Raw genomic sequence first — 21,342 nt, 5'->3', positions numbered from 1 at the left:
ACCCCATGGTCTCAGCCCAAAATCGCCTTAAGCTGACAAGTAACTTCACCAAAGTCTCAGGATACAAAATCAATGTGCAAAAATCACAAGCATTCTTATACACCAGTAACAGACAAACAGAGAGCCAAATCGTGAATGAACTCCCATTCTCAATAGCTTCAAGGAGAATAAAATACCTAGGAATTCAACTTACAAGGGATGTAAAGGACCTCTTCAAGGAGAACTACAAACCACTGCTCAGTGAAATCAAAGAGGACACAAATGGAAGAACATACCATGCTCATGGATAGGAAAAATCAATATTGTGAAAATGGCCATACTGCCCAAGGTAATTTATCGATTCAATGCCATCCCCATTAAGCTACCAATGAGTTTCTTCACAGAATTGGAAAAAACTGTTTTTAAGTTCATATGGAACCAAAAAAGAGCCCGCATTGCCAAGACAATCCTAAGCCAAAAGAAGAAAGCTGGAGGCATCATGGTACCTGACTTCAAACTATACTACAAGGCTACAGTAACCAAAACAGCATGGTACTGATACCAAAACAGAGATACAGACCAATGGAACAGAACAGAGCCCTCAGAAATAATATCACACATCTACAGCCATCTGATCTTTGACAAACCTCACAAAAACAAGAAATGGGGAAAAGATTCCCTATTTAATAAATGGTGCTGGGAAAACTGATTAGCCATAAGTAGAAAGTTGAAACTGGATCCTTTCTTTATGCCTTATACGAAAATTAATTCAAGATGAATTAGAGACTTAAATGTTAGACCTAAAACCATAAAAACCCTAGAAGAAAACCTAGGTAATACCATTCAGGACATAGGCATGGGCAAGGACTTCATGTCTAAAACACCAAAAGCTATGGCAACAAAAGCCAAAATTAACAAATGGGATGTAATTAAACTAAAGAGCTTCTGCACAGCAAAAGAAACTACCATCAGAGTGAACAGGCAACCTACAGAATGGGAGAAAATTTTTGCAATCTACTCACCTGACAAAGGGCTAATATCCAGAACCTATAAAGAACTCAATCAAATTTACAAGAAAAAAAACAAACAATCCCATCAAAAAGTGGGCAAAGGATATGAACAGACACTTCTCAAAAGAAGACATTCATACAGCCAACAGATGCATGAAAAAATGCTCATCATCACTCACCATCAGAGAAATGTAAATCAAAACCACAATGAGATACCATCTCACACCAGTTAGAATGGCAATCATTAAAAAATCAGGAAACAGCAGGTGCTGGAGAGGATGTGGAGAAATAGCAACACTTTTACACTGCTGGTGGGACTGTAAACTAGTTCAACCATAGTGGAAAACAGTGTGGCGATTCCTCAAGGATCTAGAACTAGAAATACCATTTGATCCAGCCATCCCATTACTGGGGATATATCCAAAGGATTATAAGTCATGCTGCTATAAAGACACATGCACACATATGTTTATTGTGGCACTACTCACAATAACAAAGACTTGGAATCAACCCAAATGTCCATCAGTGACAAACTGGATTAAGAAAATGTGGCACATATACACCACGGAATACTATGCATCCGTAAAAAAGGATGAGTTCGTTTCCTTTGTAGGGACATGGATGCAGCTGGAAACCATCATTCTCAGCAAACTGTATCAAGAACAGAAAACCAAATACCACATGTTCTCACTCATAGGTGGGAACTGAATAATGAGATCACTTGGACACAGGAAGGGGATCATCACACACCAGGTCCTATTGTGAGGTGGGGGGAGGGATAGCATTAAGAGATATACCTAATGTAAATGACAAGTTAATGGGTGCAGCACACCAACATGGCACATGTATACATATGTAACAAACCTGCACATTGTGCACATGTACCCTAGAACTTAAAGTATAAAAAAAAAAAAAAAAGAGTGGGAATAGAGTCCAATCTCTCTCTACTCCTGCAAGACCTGGTTGCAGTGGTTCTGATCACCTGGACCCCGTTGAATAAAACCTGCCTAATTATCGTTAACAACTTTAATGACCAACTTTTTATTCACTAACTCTCCCTCTCAACTTCCCCCACCATGTTCATCAGACATGCAGTTAATAAGGCATATATAATGAAATGTAAATGCATTTGGCACTAACATCCAGTGTTATTCTGTTTATAGGTATACACTTTCTACACTTTTTAGAATTTAACTCTATTTTGTAGCTATTACTGAAATGATGTTGAAGTAGAACAACAACAACAAAATCTTTGATCTGAGTACTTTTTTTTTTTTTTTTTTCCAGACGGAGTTTTGCTCTTGTTGCCCAGACTGGAGTGCAATGGTGTGATTTCGGCTCACTGCAACCTCCCTCCTCCTCCCAGATTCAAGTGATTCTCCTGCCTCACCCTCCAAAGTGGCTGGGATTACAGGCATACGCCACCATGCCCAGCTAATTTTGTATTTTTATTAGAGACAGGGTTTTGCCATGTTGGCCAGGATGGCTTCGAACCTCTGACTTCAGATGATGCACCTGCCTCGGCCTCCCAAAGTGCTGAGATTACAGGCGTGAGCCAGCGCGCCCGGCTAATCTGACTACTTCTTAAGGAGGTTCAAACTTCAGAAATAACTGTAAATATTTGTTCAAATAAGAGAAATATTTAGTCTAAAATATAAATCAAAGAAAGAGCACGTACAGCTTACGCAGTGTTTGCTGTAAAGAATGTACACAATTACTGTCTAATAATACATCAGTATTAAAACTTAGTTATAGTTCCTTTATTGTACTGTACAATTATAACCATTTACAATTATTGGTAGTTTAAATAACTGAGATAAATACTGTAATTATGTAGACTCCATTACTTGAATATTTAAGAAACAATTTTCTTCCCAGATGTAAACTTTTATATTACCTTTATTTATCGTTTTAATTTTACTTTTTCTGTTTCATTCTTAGATTCAGGGAAAAATATTAAATTATTTCATTAACACCTTGGAGCCACGTTGCTAAATAATTCAGATATTAAAAATTTTTAGCCAAGACCAAATTGTGTGTTTTTTTCAATTTATAGCTCATTTATTAATATTTAGAGACCATATTCCTTTTACGCAATTTTTGGTATCATCTTTTTCTATAGCACTACATTTTACACAGTTATTCCTTGCCTTTTATGGCTGGGAATCAAAACAACATGCGAACTTCAATTTTGTTGTATTAAACACTAAAATTTGTGAACATTTTTAGTACTTCAGTAAAAGCTCAGTCATTGGCAGAAGTGTTCCCCAGATCAGGAAAAAAGGAATTAGGATAATCTATGACCACAAAGTAACAATTAATAGTCTCTGGGAGCAAGCAGCAGCGCCTTTAAATCTTAGATTCTCTTGTGTTTGCAAGTTATGTTTTATCTTTCAGCTGTGAAATTTTAAGTCTATGAAGTAATACTACGAGCAAATTAGCAACAGGATTGCAAGGTTTTTATAGTCCGGTGCTATAGAACAAAAGGCAGTAATTTTTAAAAAATCGTCCATAACGCTGTTTTCGGTCTGCGTCTAAATTTACAATTGCATAGTTTTATTAAAGAGAACGGGAAAGAGGGCCCAGAAGTCGTTCTAGCAATCGGCAGCAATTTATCTATTTTAAATTGTAATGCATACTTTTTTTTCCCTCCTACTGCAAACAATGGCAGATATTCTAAAGGGAAGGACACATTCTTGAACCACTAAGTGGTTTTTCAGATAGCCATTTACAGAGTGCACTCAAGTCCCACTATCTGGCTGAAAGCCAAGTACACACGACCTCCCCTTTTCCTTTTTCCCTTTGCAAAGCGAAACAGGCTAGACGCGTTTACGTGATGTGAATGACGTCAGCCCCCACCGGGTCGCGTGACCGACACCCAACCTTCCTACTACCTCGCCCCGGCCGCCAGAGTGGAAAATATCGCGAGAACTCGCCTTACTATCAGAACTTACTGAGGTTACAGGGGAGTTACTTAGAAGGGAAGGGAAGGTGTGGTTGAGTGGTGGAGTTTTTGCTTTCATTCTTTTAACGTTCACAGCCAAAGCAAAGGCCTTTGGGAACTGCCAGAGTCTCAGCCACCATCCTGGAAAACAGCGGGGGAGGTGGGCCTGGAGGTGGCAAGTGAAATGTGGCTCAGGGGTCGTCATTGCCCCTTGCAGAAGGGGCTGCGGGGGAGGGAGACAACCTGCGCCCGGTTCTGGGGAGCTGGCGACGCAGTGAACCCCGCTGAGGTTGCGTTTTGCCCCAACAGTCGCTGGTGGCTGTGGGAAGGGTTGGGACCCTCTCTGAGAGCAATGAACAGCCCACATCCGGCCCCTGCTGTGTCAACTTTGAGTGGCGTAGAGATGAAGTGGTTGCTCTCCCTTGCTCGGCCACACCGGGTGTCGTGGCCCGGCAGCCGGCCTGGAGAAGTAACTGGTGCCCAGCGCGCAAAACAGGGGCGTGGGCTTCCGCGACCAAGGGCGGCAGCCGGGGGCCATCCTCGAGTTGCCCTGCATCTTCCCGCTCAGTCAGCCCCAGATTGAGGCAGGCTTCTCTGTGCGGGTTTAAATGGGTAACTGACGTCTCGCCTCATTCACCCAAACCTCCAGGCTTCTCCCCCGCACATCCTCCTCCACCCACCTGGTTTCTCCTAGACGGGTGTGCTTGTGTGTGCGACCGAAGGAGGGATAGCGAGAGATCCACGAAGGGACACGCTTGGAGTCGCTAGAGGGAGGTGTGGGACCAGCGAGGAGGGGGCTTCGCCAGGGAGGGGGTGCTGGCAGGCGGAGGGAGCGGCGGGAGGAGGCGCCGGGGGAGGAGACGGAGGCCTGGGGACAGCAGACGAGGCTTCGTCCGAGCCGAGCACTCTTTCTCTTGCTGCGCCGTCTTGAAGCCGCGCGGGCTCGTGAGCAGCGCGAGGCAGTCAAGGTGCCTCGGTTCGCTGGAGCTGCTGCTGCCCGCTTGAGGGAAGCCGGCCCCGGGCGCGCACGCTCGCCCGAGCCCCGGCGCGCCCCGCGCCTGAGCCTGCTGACAGCTGCCGCTGGGCTCTGGCGGTCCGCTCCGGGCTCCGCGGCCTCTGCCCCGCTGCACTCCACCTCCGCCCCCTCGGACTCCCTCCCCTCTGCTTCTACCCCTCCTGCCTCCAGTGCGGATCGTTTCGCAACTGCTTGCCACTCGCCCCGTGCCCGGCTGTTTTTCCATTTCCCGGCCCCCTCTTCTTGAGTACTTTACCCCCTGTATTTGGGGACAGGGACTGGAAAAGGGGCGGGTGGAGCGTCCAGTGGAGAAGAAGGAAGCGAGGCCCGCAGGAGGAGGAGGATCGGCGGACCGTGGGGAGGAGACCCCACGCCACCGTTTCTGGTCATCTCCCCTCCCGCCCCGCCCCTGCGCACACTCCCTCGCGGGCGAGCTACTTTCGGACCAGGAAAGTAAGGGCGGCCCTGGGTGACAGCGCCGCGGGGCCAATCCCGGGGTTAGCCGCGCGTCTGCTCGCTTCTCGTCCGTCGCGCTCCCAGCCAGGGCACAACCCGGACCAAGGATGGCTTCGACCACAACCTGCACCAGGTTCACGGACGAGTATCAGCTTTTCGAGGAGCTTGGAAAGTAAGCGCCTTTGCTCGGCATCCACTTGTCCCTTTTCCAGCTGAGGGCGGGTCGCGTTGCCCCCGACCCACCGGCCTCCGTCTTGGGGCGAGGGAGTTTGGGAGACGAGAGGAGTGGGACGAGGGCCCCTGGTTTGTCAGCTCTGGGGAAGGTGCTGTCTTAGTAAGGGGAGGGAGCACAGAAGGCGTAGGACCCTTGCCCCGACTGTGGCTCATTTAGATAGTCCCTAGCCCACCTTCTCCCGGTCCCCCACCCTTCTGCACTGAGAGACTTAGTGCATTTACGATCTCTGCAGTTGTAGCTGTCATCCTGAGAAGTGTGCGCGCGTGCCTGTGTGTAATGTGTGTTTGGAGAGGAAATTAGAACCCATGTAAAATGCAACATACATCATGTTTTCTGTAAGTAGAGATGCCTCCTGGTTAGCGTGTCGGCCGTACTGAGGAGAACTCACAGCCTCAGACGGTGCCATATTTATTGATGCCGAAAGTTCAACTTGGCATGGAGACTATTTCGCATCCAGTAGTTGTTCTGTCCAGGAAAAGGGCCACCCAACAGAACCCAACCCCTTGCCCTATATCCACTGTTATTCTTTGCACCAGATTACTGCTCACCATCATTCTTCCTAGGATTTACGTGTGCATCTTTGCGTTCTCTGGGAGGATTTATTTATACAGGCAGCGGAAAAGCCCTCTGGAGACTGAGAGCGCTCTTTAGAGTAGCCTAGCATTGTGTAAAACCACCTCATTTACCCGACTGGCAGAACTACTTGGAGATATTAGGGAAGGAGGCAGGAGATCTACTGTGGACTTGTGTAAAGGGACCTAGGGGCCGAGCTGTGAATGCTGATTTTAGTAGCATTGAACCCAAACCCAATTCCTCTTTCAGTAGTTTAGACTGTTACTTTTATGAAAGGGGTGGGTTTATATGTGTGTTGTTGGTTTATACTGTAATTAAAGGAAAGGTAAATATTTTTGAAGGTAATAAAAATATATATGTATATATTGTCTGGTGTTAAAACATGGAGAATATGTCGGAAGAGCAGCTTAATTCAAATCTCTCCCCTCCCCCAGCCCAAAACAAGGCATAGAGAAATCACCATACCAGGATTTGTTAAACCACACTAATGTGCTCAAGATTGATATTTTAATGAAATTAATTGCCATCTTTACTTACTTGGAACCACATTAATTTTTTGTTTCCTACCAAAGTAAGTAGACAGCAGATTTTTTTGCTGCTCTTCCTCTGCTCTCTTCTGTGCAGGGTTTTTCTCAGAGCATTTGGTGCTGTGAGTGTGAACTGTAAAATGTTTTCAAATTTTTTGTGCAAACAAGAGCGGTCATAATTGGCAGTTCCTTTCATTTTGTTGATTAATAATGTGTGCTCCCAGTTAAATAAAATTTACTTTTATTCTTCAACATTAAAGAAAGTCTAGGTTTCCAGGAAGAATTGTTCATTTACTGGATATTACTGTACTTCACTGGCAATCCACTAAAATCAATAAAAATGCTCAGATTTTATAAAGTTTTTAATGGAATGTTATATCTGTTATATTAATGACCTGCTAATTATTGGTTTCCAGGGGGGCATTCTCAGTGGTGAGAAGATGTATGAAAATTCCTACTGGACAAGAATATGCTGCCAAAATTATCAACACCAAAAAGCTTTCTGCTAGGGGTGGGTATTTTCAACCACATATATTGGTTAATTTTGTATATGTCATGTTGATTATAGGTTCTGTTGTATGTAAATATATCGTATTTATAACTGAATTTTAGACTTAGGTATCATATTACATATTGAGATTATTTTCTTCCTGAATGCTTCTTGGTCTGTACAGTTTAAAAATAAATGGAAAGATATAATTATTATTCGATACATTGCTATTAAAATTCTATCTGTCCTATGGGCAATAGCATGAATAACTATATTTTAAAGCAAATAAATGTCAGGTGCATTTTGCTTATAGTTTAAGTATAAAATAACTTTTAGAAAGACCATGGAATGGAAAAATATAAGTCTCACAACTGTCATAATTCCCTTTTGCTTTTGGGAGGAAAATAGGTCATAGCTCAGTTGAATCATATATTTCAATTGTAGTTACACTTGAACTTAATTCATCAAGGTATATTTAACAGTAATAGCTTTGATAAGAAAAAAATTATGATTGCTATATTCTAGGAAGTTTAGTTTTATTTTGATGTTTTCTGTGTGCAGCTCAGACCTTTACTTGATCTTCGCGTTAAGGCTTCACACAGACTCATGTAATGTATTTTACACATGTAGTTTATAGCTACAGAGATAATTCATACTCGTAAAATAGCTGTTGACATAAGCAAAAAACTTGGAGGACTCTCACTGCATTCTTTTTATTTAGTTGAACTCATGCAAAAGTACTTATGCTGAAATGTTAGGCATTCCAATTATTGTGGGCACGTGTCTGAGGTATTTCCATGGGAATTTATGGTTTGATGAAATAAAAATGAAATGAAAATGAACAAAATACCATAGTGTAAGCTCATCTCAGTGACCTGGTTTATTTCAAGTAATGAGAGAAGAAATTCCATTAGGTTTAGTTTTCCTCATTTAATATGTCTTTTCAAAAGTGCTTCTTACCAAAGTTCTGGCATCATTGCTTTTGGTCTCTGCTATGATTAGTTTTTCCATATTTATTGCAAATTCTACTTTTAACATGCACTTTAGGATTAGGTTGGTATTTTAGTTTATCCATTTGCATGGGATGTTGTTTTAATTTCCTTCATCTGATTTTGACATGATTCTGAGGAAGATCTATAAAGTAACCAGCACCATAGAATCATGGTATGAAAACTAATGAGAAGGATATTATGTTAATTATGTTCTCTTAGTCTCTACTCCACAGGAAGGTTTTAACAGTGAAAAGGAATTGCTAAACTCCAAGTGTCATTTTAAGTTAAAAAAATGAAAATGTGTAGTTAGAATCTTTCAGTGCTTCTCTTATTTTCTTCTGTGTGCTAGATAATTTTGGCTGTGGTGGAGGTATCATTTCTTTTGAAAGGATTACAATACCTATTCCAAGATTTTTGGTGGTGTTTCTTTCAAAACAAATCAGTGTAGTGCTTCACTTTTACTAATTTTCTTAACTAGAGCCATCCCTCTTCACTCATCTGAATTTGTGCTCCCTAAATCAAAATAACAAATATACTTGGGCCTTATCACATACATTTTACTCTCTTTTCCCTTCAATCTGTGGAGGAGAAGTCTTCTTTGGCCTGATGGAATCTCTTCTCCTTGCTACTCCACCAGTGTTCCTTACCTGCTCATATTCTGCTTCAAAGAACTATATACGTGTCCTAAAGCTTTTTACCCCTTCTGGATTTAATGATTTTAATTACTCTACTTAGGAAAAGGTACTAGGGTGAAGAGTTAGGAGACATTCTTCTTGCCTGTTCTCTGCCATTTTTTTTTCCTTGTGACTTTGGGCAAGTTTCTTAACCTGTTGTATGTTAACCAACCTAAGAGTGAGCTGGTGGTGAAGAACATTATTAATACTGCAACCAAAGGCTCTGAGTTTAACTTCTGATGCGTATACCTACTGGTTGTGTGATCTTGGGCATGTTAACTATATTCTCTGAGCCTCAGTTTCTTCATCTGTAAAATGGAAGTAATAACAGAATCCTTCCTCACAGGATTTTGTGTGCAATGAATGAATGAACATAGCATAGAACAGCACCTACCCCACAATATGCAGTCAATGAATATTATCTACTATTATTATCTAATAAAGTTGTCATTATGATCATATTAGATTACTTTTGTGAAAGAACTTATAAATCCAGTGGCAGCCTTGATTTAGCTATGAGAACTACGTTTGAATCTTTGCTCTACTAATTAGGTATAAAGTCTCTTTCCTTCTCTGGATATCAGATTCTTCACCAGTAAAATGGGAAATTATACTTATGGAGTCTCATGGGGGGTTCTGAGGATTCAGGGAATTTAATAAGAATCACTTCTTAAACTGCAAAGTATTGTGTCAATTTTACCTCTTATTATTGTTCTTCTGAAAAATTACAGAACTTTTCCTTCAAAATGGTCAACAATTTTATTTTATATTGTAACACTAATTGGAGCTGGTTGTAGAATATTTGTGCCTTTGAATGAATTCATTTGTTTAACCTGTACTCATATTGAATTATAAACTCTTGAAGAAAAAAATACCATGTTTTCAGTTTTTGATATAACATTCCACAGAATTGAGGGCATAGAAAGGGCTCAGTACAGAGTAACGAGAATCAAATATAGTTGTTGAATGACTTGTAAGTGTTAAGTACTTAATTTACTCCTAACAACAAGCAAATACTGAAAATAAATCTGTGAAGTAGCATATTAAGAGGATATGTCTTAACGTGTTAATTCTTTAATGACACTCGTTTCAGAGAAAATAATGATCCAAATAAACCATTTTTGCAGAAAAATTTTAAAAATAATGAATATATTCAAAGGCAAATGTAAAATGAATTGCAAAATAGTATGCTTGTTTTTTCTAAGGTACTGATTTTTGAGAGTTGCATATAGCAACTTTTGTGGAACATACTTTTTTTGTGCAAATTTTTGTTTGTATTTGAAATTCCATGAGTCTGTATACCCAAGCCTTTAGTCTATTTGTTTTAAAGACCAGGCAGCTTCTCCAACTCCACTAATGTTCTTTAAATATAACATTACAACTGAAAAAGAAAGGGCTATTGTTAATAAATTTAAGACCACGAGGGAATTGCCAAAAATTTGGCTATATTCCTGCATAAATTTGCACATCCAACTATACTGTCAACCAGGCATTTTTCTGTGCCTAGATTTTAATGGATTTCCAGCAGACAGTTTCAGTTGTATTTCCTCTCAGCTGTTAGTCATACATACCATATTTGGGGAACTCTGAGTCAATTGAAGAATTTCTTACCTTTTGTGTTAGCATGTGCATGCATAGAACATTCATTATACTATACTGAGCATGTAAATGAATACACTCATATATAATTTCGCTTATTTTGAAAATAAAAAGTAGTATGGAAGCATCTCAAGCATCTTATATTTTATAGGTAACTTCTATCTTCTATAAAGTTTTTGTTAGATGGGCATTGAGGGCATGCTTAGTAAATGTTGAATAATGATAATAGAATTTTTGCCTTATATTTTCACCATGAGAATTAGAAATTACACCATTTTAATCCCAAACACAGTTAGGGTAGTACTTAACAAAAGCCAACTTTTTCTGCTGTTTTGATATTCTGTTTATTTATACATGTTTAGAACTGTGCACTGTTGTCAAATTATATAAAGTCCAAGAAGAGCTGTGATTGCAGTTCAGAATCCAGTGGACTGATGGTTCTGATGGCAGATATCTTTAGAAATAGTATCTATGGTTTATTTTGCATTTCAAAGCCTCGAGGCGGTAAAATATTTTATGTGGAAGTAATGGCTTCTTGACATTCATCTTCCAGTGTATTTCTTGATCGTTAGAAACCACTTGACTGTTTATATAGAGTCTGATGTGCCACAGGCGCTGTTTTTGTAAAATATAATACATTATAGTATAGGGTTAAAAAATAAGTTATTACAAGTGTATGTTACCTCTACTCCATTGCTAAAGTTAAAAGGGATTTCATTTTATATTTCTGTAAAACTTCAGGCTTAATCAGTTAAGTCACTTTGATATTCTTTGATTTTACTAGTTTTATTAATTCCTAAATTGGTGATATTAGTAGTACATGAATCAGGACTTTATAAAACTACTTGCCCATGTATACAAAATTAGGCCTCATCTATAAAATCTAAATGTGTGTGTGTGTGTATATGTATATCTGCATATATATATATATATATCCCTAAGTAACCCTTTTTGATGTTATAAAAGGGATGTTAAAAACTAATTTTTGCTACTTTTCTTTTATTTTTGGCATCCATGTAGTCAAGAAAGTACTGTTATTTCTCAACTTCAGGGTTACTTGTCTTGAATTGGAAGTAGAACCGAAACTATATAGATGGATTAAGTTCTGATTATACATTATTGATTTGGCAAATTGGAACAATTTGGACAAATTAAAATTTGAAGGTTTCTTGGCAAGAACAGTTTTTTAAGAAAAAAATTAGTAAATCATTTTTATATTTGTACATGGAATCTCCCCAACTCTTCAGTTATGGACCCAGAAGTGGCATGTGTCATCCTTATTATTTTGTATCCTTTACTTACGTTTAGTTGTATTTACATTCTTTCATAGGTCTTGATATTAAACATTCATTTTCTTCTTTTGTTGAATGAAAACATTACTGCTATTCAAAACTGGTTAGGAGATACAAATAATAAAAAAAAAAGTATATCCACACTTCCAGGAAATAATAGAATCCTTTTCTGTATTTCATTAAATAAAGAAAACTTAATAAAGAAAGTTGTTGTCAGGTGCCGTACTGTGATATTAATAACTAGTATAAATCTCTACCTGATTGTGTGAGAACTTTGTTTAGACAATTAGATTAATTCTTCTCATTTCCATTGAAATGTTGAATAAACTGAATATAAAAATTAAAATTTAGCAGTATATCACCTTTTATGGATCTTTTGAATGGTAATAATCACAAATTACTAGAAATCTTATATGTACTGGGCTTTTCTTGGGCATCTAACTTTTTTGTTAACTAGAATTTTAATTTATTTTTAAAGTCTTTTCCTTGGGCTTATACTGAGGTTAACTCGTAGTATCTCTAGGACGGGGTTGGTATATTTTTTAACATCAGTCTTCACCATTTATTGAGGTGTAATGTATGTAGTGTTTTAATCAATGGCAATTAATTAATGATTATTTACATAGAGGCTGTATTAAATATTTTAAGTTACAATAGTATTTTTAGTAAACTACACTGCAATGCGTTAAATGGAGTATTAGCAACTTTTTAACTCTAAAACATATCTTTATATTTCAAATCACTTTATAGATCATTAAGTATATTCACATGACTTTATGTGTTTAATAAATATTAAATGATTTCAGTGGACACTGTTAGGAAAAATAAAGGCTATCTACATAAATAGACATAATAGAAGACATAAATGGCATTACAATTCAAGCATGAATAAAGTACTATGGGCTTTTAAAGGAGGAAAAGATTATTTCTGCCCAGGGATATAAAGAAAGGCTTTCATATAGTATTGATTTAAAGAAATTTTGAAAGCTATAATGTAGATGGGGCTTAAGTACCACCCCCCCCACCCGAAAACGAAAGAGTCTAAATAAACGATTTGGGGAAGTTGCTCAAAGTAGTTTAAATATCTGATTATAACAAAATATTATGTTATTCATATGGTAAATTTGTTGTAATTATCAGTATACAGTTATTTTTAGAATAAGATTATTTTAAATGAAGTAGGCTATTTCTTAAGTGACAAAATTCCTCTAATTCCAGTTGAGAGGGATATAGCAATACTTAGGAGAAATCATAGACATTTCATCTGCCATAACTTCTCTTACTCTAGCATAGGGAAACTGGCAGGTTTGAAGAGGAGAGAGGGCAGCTTTTTTTGTTAAGTTTGTTTGGTTTTGCTTTTAAATCTCTTAACTATCATTGTAATTACACACAATGACACAGTGACATCATTGGTTTTTTTAGTTACCTGACCCCCTTTTCTGGTGTTACAGTCTCATTTTAACTCCTTAGAACCATGTTTATTACTACCAAAATCAATAATGCCATCTTCATCATTAATAATAATTTAGAAAAATATAAATATTAGTAGCCATTATTTGAAGAGACCCTTCTATGAGACAATAGGTATATATTTACAAGATACTTTGCTTTATTTAACCCACACTGCAGCCTCCTAGAACAATATTATATCCATTTTAAAAAAGGATACTGAGGCTCTTGTATAAGGCCTCAAAATTAGTAACTGATTAAGAGTCAGGATTTCAATCCAGTTTTCTCTGGCTGTAAAGTCTGACTCTTTCCATTGTCACCTCCTGTTGATTGCTATTAGAAAGAACTTATCTTAACCTCTCTGTATTCACCTGTGTGTGCTTAACTGTTCTTACACACTTCAGAGTCCTTCATACAAAGCACTATGCCTTACATTTTATCTTCCCATTGCAGTGTGGGGAATTGAGTATTTCTTTGGGAAAATACATTTAGAGTTCCAACTTACGAGAGAAGATAGTCTTTTAAATGCTACTGTAACATAAGATCAAAGTGAAGGTTCAGACAGTCCCTCCATGCTATCTTCTGGAAGGAAAACAATATAGTGAAAAATGTTATTATTATAAAATGGTAGGAAAATGGTTAAAGGGGAGTTAAGTATTTTAGTAAACTTAATTCATTAACTGATTAAAAATATCTCACTATACAATAAGTTTCTAGGATTACTTCTTCTAAATGATTCAGTTGTCACTGCAAACAAAAACTCAGCCCTTCACCAAATCCCAGAGAAACCTACTCAGAAAGCTGTTCTACTCTTCTGGTTCATCTTGTTTAACCAGTGAAGAATGGAAGACAAATTTTTGTTGTTTTGTAGTTTCCTTTTGAACAACATTGTTGTATGTAGCAAATTCTTACAAAAAGGTGGCAATTTAAAGAAAAATATAAAATTGTCAAGTTCTATATTTGTTGGAAAAATAAACTTAGGTGCAGCAAGTAATATAAAGGTACATAGAGAAAGTATTGTGATATAATATTTATATACAGTCAATTGTTTTACAGTAGGTTTCCTATTTTCCTTTAGGTTGATTACATAGGAATTTTAAAAATTTTATTGCATAAAATTTGATATATGTAATTATATCATATATATTTAATTTTATAACAATAAGCACTCAGTAAGCCTCCACCCAATAACTAGAACATTCTCCCTACTTTCGAAGCTACCTGTGTGCTTTTTGTTGATCCTTATCCCTTGTATCTCCCTGAGAGCTAATCCCTATCCCTAACTTTTTTAGGAGAGAAACCTCTTTTTATTTTTATTCATACCCTGGAGTTTTTTTTTTATATTTATTTTTATTCATACCCTGGAGTTTTTTAATTAACTGGCTGATTTCAGTGGACCAATCAGTCATTCATAGAATAAATCTATGTACCCATTTTCTAGGTAAATTGTATTTTATTTTGTGTGGTATATGTGTAAACTCGTGGAATAAAATGCATTACTTCTCATATATTAGTATATAATTTTACCCTCTCTCTTAAATATAGGCAATGCTTAATTTATTTTGATTTTTTTTAGTAACAGGAAATTATTTTCTTCCTATGTCTGATAAACTTTTTAAATTATTTTTATATATATCTTTCTGAGACAGAATCTTGCTCTGTTGCCCAAACTGGAGTGCAGTGGTGCGATCCCCGCTCACTGCAACCTCCACCTCCCAAGTTCAAGTGATTCTCCTGCCTCAGCCTCCTGAGTAGCTGGGATTACAGGTGCACGCCACCACGCCCGGCTAATTTTTGCATTTTTAGTAGAGGCGGGATTTCACCATGTTTGTCAGGCTGATCTTGAACACCTGACCTGGTGATCTACCCACGTGGGCCTCCCAGAGTGCTGGGATTACAGGTGTGAGCCGCGGCACCTGGCCGAAATTTTATTAATGATAATGTATACACATTGAAATAAAACATGAATAACTTATATAAAAGTAACATTAAATGTAAATATAGTAAGTGAAAGTTTATCAAAATTTTCTGTTTTATAAAGAAATTGTGGATAGTTGAGATATGCCACATTATGCTATTAGTGTTTAAATTAAAATTTGATGTTTTGATGAGGAAATAAGTACTTCTGCATTTTTTTGAGGCAATGTTCTGGATAATTTGAATTTCTGCTGAGTGGTATTTGTTAGTAATACCGCCCCAAACTCGGCATATTCCCAGGAGACTCATCAACTTACCCCTCTGTCAATGGCACAATAGTTTTCCTAAACTTTCAAGCATACCTGATTTTTTTTTCTTACCCCATCTCAACACCTTTTTCTTTTTTTCCTTATTTTTCACCATCCCAATTTGAACTCTCTTTTCTTTTTGCTTCAACTCTTTTGTTTTGGTTTTTGAGACACCGTTTCTCTTACCCAGGCTCTAGTGCATTTGTGAGAACCTAGCTTATTGCAGCCTCCAATGCCTGGGCTCAAGTGATCCTTCTGCCTCAGCCTCCTGAGTAGCTGGAACCACAGTCATGTGGCACCATTCCCAAGTAGCTGTTTGTTTTTATTTTTTGTGAAGACAAAGTCTCTCTGTGTTCCCCAGGCTGGTTGGTCTTGAACTCCTGGCTGTAAAGCAATCCCCCCGTCTCAGGCTCTCAAAGACCTGGGATTATAGGCATGAGCCACTCACTGTGCCTGGCTGCTTCAACTCTTTTAGATAGCCTCCTAAATCGGTTTGGTAGATGATAGTTGCACATTTTTTATTTGTTTATTCAGTACATCATTAGATCTTTTAGCACTCGCTGTGCTGGGCAACTTGATACGTTTTAGAGATACAGAGGTGAAAGACGTTTCTTCCTCAAGTATTTCCTGGCCTATGAGTATGGATGACAGCCTGGCATTTAGTAAAGTTTGTGAAAGGGCTGTGATAGACGCGTGCACAGGGCCTTTGAGAGCATGCAGAGACAGGCTCAGGGAGGTTGGTCTCACATATTTCCTGAAAAGATTGATGTGTGAGGTTGTATTTTGAATAAATTAGGTGAACCTGCTAAAGAAGGGAATAGGCAGCCTGTTCACAGGGAGCCTGCTCTATCTTCCTGAGGGAGTGAGTACACCTGGTACTGTTGCAGTACTCTCTCCTTTAAGATCCAGTTCAGGTGCTGCCTCCTCCGTGGTCTCTACCTTCTTCTCTCACCTCTCCTTACTTTCTCTAGCCAGAGAGATTGTTATCTCCTTCTTTGTCCTTTCAATAGATCTTTCATATCTTATGGAGCTTGCCAGATTTCTCCCCTTGTATTGCAGTCATACATGTTGTGGCCTTCAGGCATTTGGTGACGTTTCTTAGTTTATCTTCAGTCTGTGCCTGGCACAGTAATTAATATTGCAGATACTTGTAAATGTTTGTTGGATAAATGGACAAATAATTGCATGACCAAGTAAGATTCTATATATTGAAATAGACGTGCTTCAAAGAGAAACCTATGACTGGCAAAGTAAATGAAAATTGACTAAGACTTCATCTTCATGTCAAATGGCATACAATAATTCTATAAATTAATTTCTAATTCACAAATTATTTCATAAGTTCTGTCATGACAAATTCTGCTTTATTGGAAACAGTTTTGTATAATTCAGTATTTTCTTTTTGAGCAACTACTTGCAAATTCTTATTGCTGCTTTTTTTTAAAACCATGTATTATAAAGTGGCTCATTAATGAGGGCTAACGTTCTCATGGTCTATGTGTCCATCAGCACCACTTTAATAATTCCAGACTCATGTCATGATTAAATTATTTTAACATGTTTGAGTTTAAAAAATTTTTGATCCATTCTACAGAGGTAACTGATTACTTACTTTTTCGTTTATTTTTTGACAAAGCTCATTTTTAAGCAGTATGGTGACACTTTATAGAGTTTTAGATGTACATATCATGGATGTTATTTGCTTAGAGGATGTTTGATTTTTTTAGTAAAGGCAGTTAGAGGCTAGCTGTTTCAACTGCTGTGTCTGTCGCTGAGAAATTTGGTGAGAGAGAGTGTACTTGTTTCTGTATTGGAAGGCTCTTATATGTTGAAAAGCACTTGTGTTCTCTCCTCAAGGAAATTTCTTGTGTGATATGTTGCAAGACACTGGGCGGGGGGGGATGGTTCATAATTCTATAGCTTTACAGTGCTAATATATATACTAACTTAGAGACATATTTCTGATAGCTAGTCCAATATATTTAATGTTATATATTACATTCTATTTATAGCTCTTACATATGAGAAAATATTCTTTTCATAAAAATATTCCTATCATATTTTTAAATGATGACTTAAAGACTTTAGTCATAGTGGCAATAGTGATTTGGGGAATTAGTGCAGGTGTACATTTTGGCAGTTTTGTAGAAATTGTATCCATGATGAATATTTTATTACTTTGATAAAATGAATTTTATATGCTTTAATACTAAATATTAATATTTTAGGTATAGAGAGAATTACAAACTTCAGACATACCTCTGAAATAAATATTTATTTATTACAGTTTTGTATAAATACATTTTAAAATAATCATATCATAAAATATATTCTAATTACAGAATTTGGGGAAATATGGAAAAATAGAATGAGGGAAAGACACATTTGTAGTTCATTTCCCCCAAACAAGCACTGTTAACATTTTGTCACTTCCTTTTTCTTTAGAATACTGGACTAAAATAGTACAATTTTGTGTCCTGCTTTTTTACTTAAAATTATAAAATTTCCCTATGTACTACAAATCTTTTGAATTCTTAATAAGTGATTTATACTTCACTAAGTGACTAGAACACCAATTAATTATTTTGGTATTCTTAGTATTTTTTTTTAAATTTTGCTTTTTGCTATGATGACTGGCACTATTATAAACATTCTTTTGTATAACTTTTTTTTTATAGTTCTGATTAGTTTCTTAGGAAATATTCATAGAGGAGAATTGATGGGTTAGAGGATTAAATGTCATCGAAATTTTTCTTGCCTAATTACTTCCTGTAAATTTTGTACGTTTCCACCAATGACAAAGTATGCGAGCGAGAAATTGAATTTTAAGGAGTGTGATTCTAAATTTCAATTCCAATTTAACAAAAAATGCTTATTCACCATGTTCTGGTCCTTCTGCTAGGTGCCGGATAAATGAAGGTACAAAGGACAAAAGTCCCTCCTTTCAAGGTGAACAGACGTAAAGTCAAGTAAAATTACCACTCAGGTTGATAAATCTAACAATGGGAGAGTTTACTGGGTTCTGAGGTGTAGGAAACAACTGTTGGGTTGATGAGAGGTCAGGGAAAACGTCCTAGAGGAGCTGATGTTTGAATTGGCTTTCCAAAAGAATCAGTTTTGGACTGAGAGATAGGTAGGAAGAAAACAAGTTTCAAAGGATATGATGAAAAAATACTCATGAGAAGCCAGAATATTTGAAAGTACCAATAAAGACTGAACTTGAGATAAGCACTTTCTAACTCTTGGTGATCAACTTATCAGGTATAGAGTTTTATGAAAGCATGCAAAAACGGATGAAAAGAATGGGAATTTTTTCTTCCAATGAATCATTAAGTATAGCAAGAGCTGTTGGAGGTTCTTAAATAAGGCAGATTATGGAATTTTACAACACTGAAGTATTTGAAATGAACAGGTGATAAGAGAGGAATAATTAACCTCTTTCCTAACTCATATTTTGTTTTAGTGAGCCTTGGAGCAATACAAAAAGTTAAGAGTAACTAAGTAGAAAATAAAGGACTGGAGGATAATTAGAAATTAAAAAAAAAAAAATCAGCTAGTACTTTAAAGTGCACTAGACAATCCAGTTTGTATTTATAAATAAGAAAAGGTAGTTCTGTAGTTGCAGTATGGATTAATGACTGTTTAAAAAACTTCATAGGTTTCTGCTCAAATCCAAAACTAAGATGTCTAAAAATGGTACTGACATTATTAACTGCTTGAATGCCTGTTGTCAAGATAGTGCTTGGCACCCACCACAGGTATTTATTGAATACATGAAGGAATAAAATGATTCCCAAACGCTATCATCTTATGATTAATGAATACACAGGTGGCTGTGCGCGGTGGCTCACACCTGTAATCCCAGCACTTTGGGAGGCCGAGGTGGGCGGATTACGAGGTCAGGAGATTGAGACCATCCTGGCTAACACGGTGAAACCCCGTCTCTATTAAAAATACAAAAATTTAGCCGGGTGTGCTGGTGGGCGCCTGTAGTCCCAGCTACTTGGGAGGCTGAGGCAGGAGAATGGCGTGAACCCGGGAGGCGGAGCTTGCAGTGAGCCGAGATCCCTCCACTGCACTCCAGCCTGGGCGACAGAACAAGACTCCGTCTCAAAAAAAAAAAAGGCGGAGGGGAAGAAAAAAGAGAAAAAGAGAGTTGGGAGTAATTCCAGGGATTTGTCAGGTCAAGGGAATTAACTTTGGGGATAAATAAAACCAAAGCTTATTTGAAAGAAGAGGAAAAAGACTAAGTAAGGAAGGGAAGGACTGATAATGCAAGGAAAGAGGGTAGTATTTATTGAGCACAGTTGAGGAGGTTGTGGGCATGAGTGAGAAGAAATTAGTTTAGGGAAAATGCATTCTTTTTCCTCAGCGAGCAGCAAGAGAGTGAGAAAACAGCACATACTGAAAGGTTTTGAGGTGGCGAAGAGGACAGTTACAGTTCTGCTGAGAAGAAGAGAAACAGAAGTGAGGTTGAGAAGTTGGATGGTCTTTGGAGATTGTAGAAAGGAGGCAACCAAGAGCATTGTGCAGTAGTAGTAACAACCTGAATCATTAGCAGGTTCAGGCCTTGAATCTAGCACCAAAGTGTCCAAAAATGACTCCCAGAACCTATGGCTCAGCAAGGTGAAACTGCAGAGATTCTGGCATTTTTAAAAGATTTAAGGAGAAAGGTATCTTTTGTTTACATTAATTTTTCTTAATTCACATGGCTAGTAATAATAGAACAACTCGAATATAAACCCAAACTAGCTAATAGCAAAACCCTTAATATTGTCATTCTATTATGTTCCTTCCAGGTTGCATCTAGCAGAGAGTTGAGGTGAGGGAGGCAGTTAGAAAGCAAAAAAAATTGAAAATCAAATTTATGCTCTAGGAATAACTGCCAGAATGATGTCATTTTGGAATGTTCAGTAGTATATTTCTTTTTCTATCTGAAAGTGAAACCTGGGAAATCTTTAATTTACAATCTAAGTTTCCCTTATTACTTTTCAATTTCATTCCATTTTTCTGCATAAACAAAGGACTCAACAGGCACCTTTTGATGGCTCAGGGTTGTACATAGTTCTTATCAGTAGGAAAGTACTATTTATAGATAAAAATTATCATAGATCAGAAATAGGTAGTACATGCTATGAAAACATAAGTTGGTTCATCCTGGATGTCATATTACCAAAGTTGAATATGGTTCATCATCGTGAATATTCTATTTATTGTGCCTTGCTTACATTCCTATCTATATGTCTCTGGTTTAGTGACTGTGATGATTGGGACTTTTGGTTTGGTAAGTTTTCCCAAAAGCCGTTGGTATTCCTAATGCTTTTTAAAAAAGTCTGTCTCTTTTTAAAATTTGCTTTTCCAAGTTCACTACAAAGGCTTACTTTGCTCCCTGAGGGAAAAAAAAAATGAACTCAATAATTGTTATTGAAGTAGGTGTCCTTAGTGGGTGTTTGATGTCATTTTTTCTTTTTACATAAAATGGTTTTTTCCACTTTATTATTCTTTTGCCCATTTCTTCTCTCATTACTATTACTATTGATGTTTAAAATCCAATTATTCCTGATTTTTCCCTTCTCTACCACACTATTTCTCACAAACAAAACAGTTTCTTGAGTTCAGACTTCAAAGTTCCAGAAGACATCTACTTTGTACCTTCCCTGGTTATTAGCTTTTATCTAATAAGGAAAGTTTGATATTTTTTATGCTGAAAATTTTGTAACCCTTGGACTTTGTTTATCTGGTTCCCAAGGGCTCTCATGTCTTATATTGTCCTCATTATGTCAGTCATCATTTATTTGTTCATTCATTTACTCATCTATAACAAATATTTATTGAGCAGCTGCTATGTGTAGGCACAGTTCTTGATTCTGGGGGTAGATTGG

General features: G+C 37.4%; 1 protein-coding gene across 19 annotated transcripts in view; it reads left to right on the top strand.

The window, feature by feature from the left end:
* The first annotated feature begins 4,652 nt into the window (after positions 1-4,652).
* Positions 4,653-21,342, top strand: part of CAMK2D (calcium/calmodulin dependent protein kinase II delta) — a 324,627-nt gene continuing 307,937 nt past the window's right edge. For 12 of the 19 annotated variants that reach the window (XM_030915366.1, XM_030915383.1, XM_030915340.1 and 9 more), the window contains exons 1-2: positions 4,841-5,576; positions 7,156-7,250. In XM_030915366.1, coding sequence (XP_030771226.1) covers positions 5,512-5,576; positions 7,156-7,250 — 160 coding nt within the window. In that variant the 5' untranslated portion in view covers positions 4,841-5,511. Of the gene's footprint in view, positions 5,577-7,155; positions 7,255-11,514; positions 12,133-21,342 lie in introns of those variants that run through there. The other 7 variants (XM_030915337.1, XM_030915362.1, XM_030915332.1 and 4 more) reach the window with 3 other exon arrangements.

Source organism: Rhinopithecus roxellana, chromosome 2, assembly GCF_007565055.1.
Source record: "Rhinopithecus roxellana isolate Shanxi Qingling chromosome 2, ASM756505v1, whole genome shotgun sequence".
In the NCBI taxonomy this organism is placed as follows: domain Eukaryota; kingdom Metazoa; phylum Chordata; class Mammalia; order Primates; family Cercopithecidae; genus Rhinopithecus; species Rhinopithecus roxellana.
This window is presented reverse-complemented; position numbering and strand designations above follow the sequence as displayed.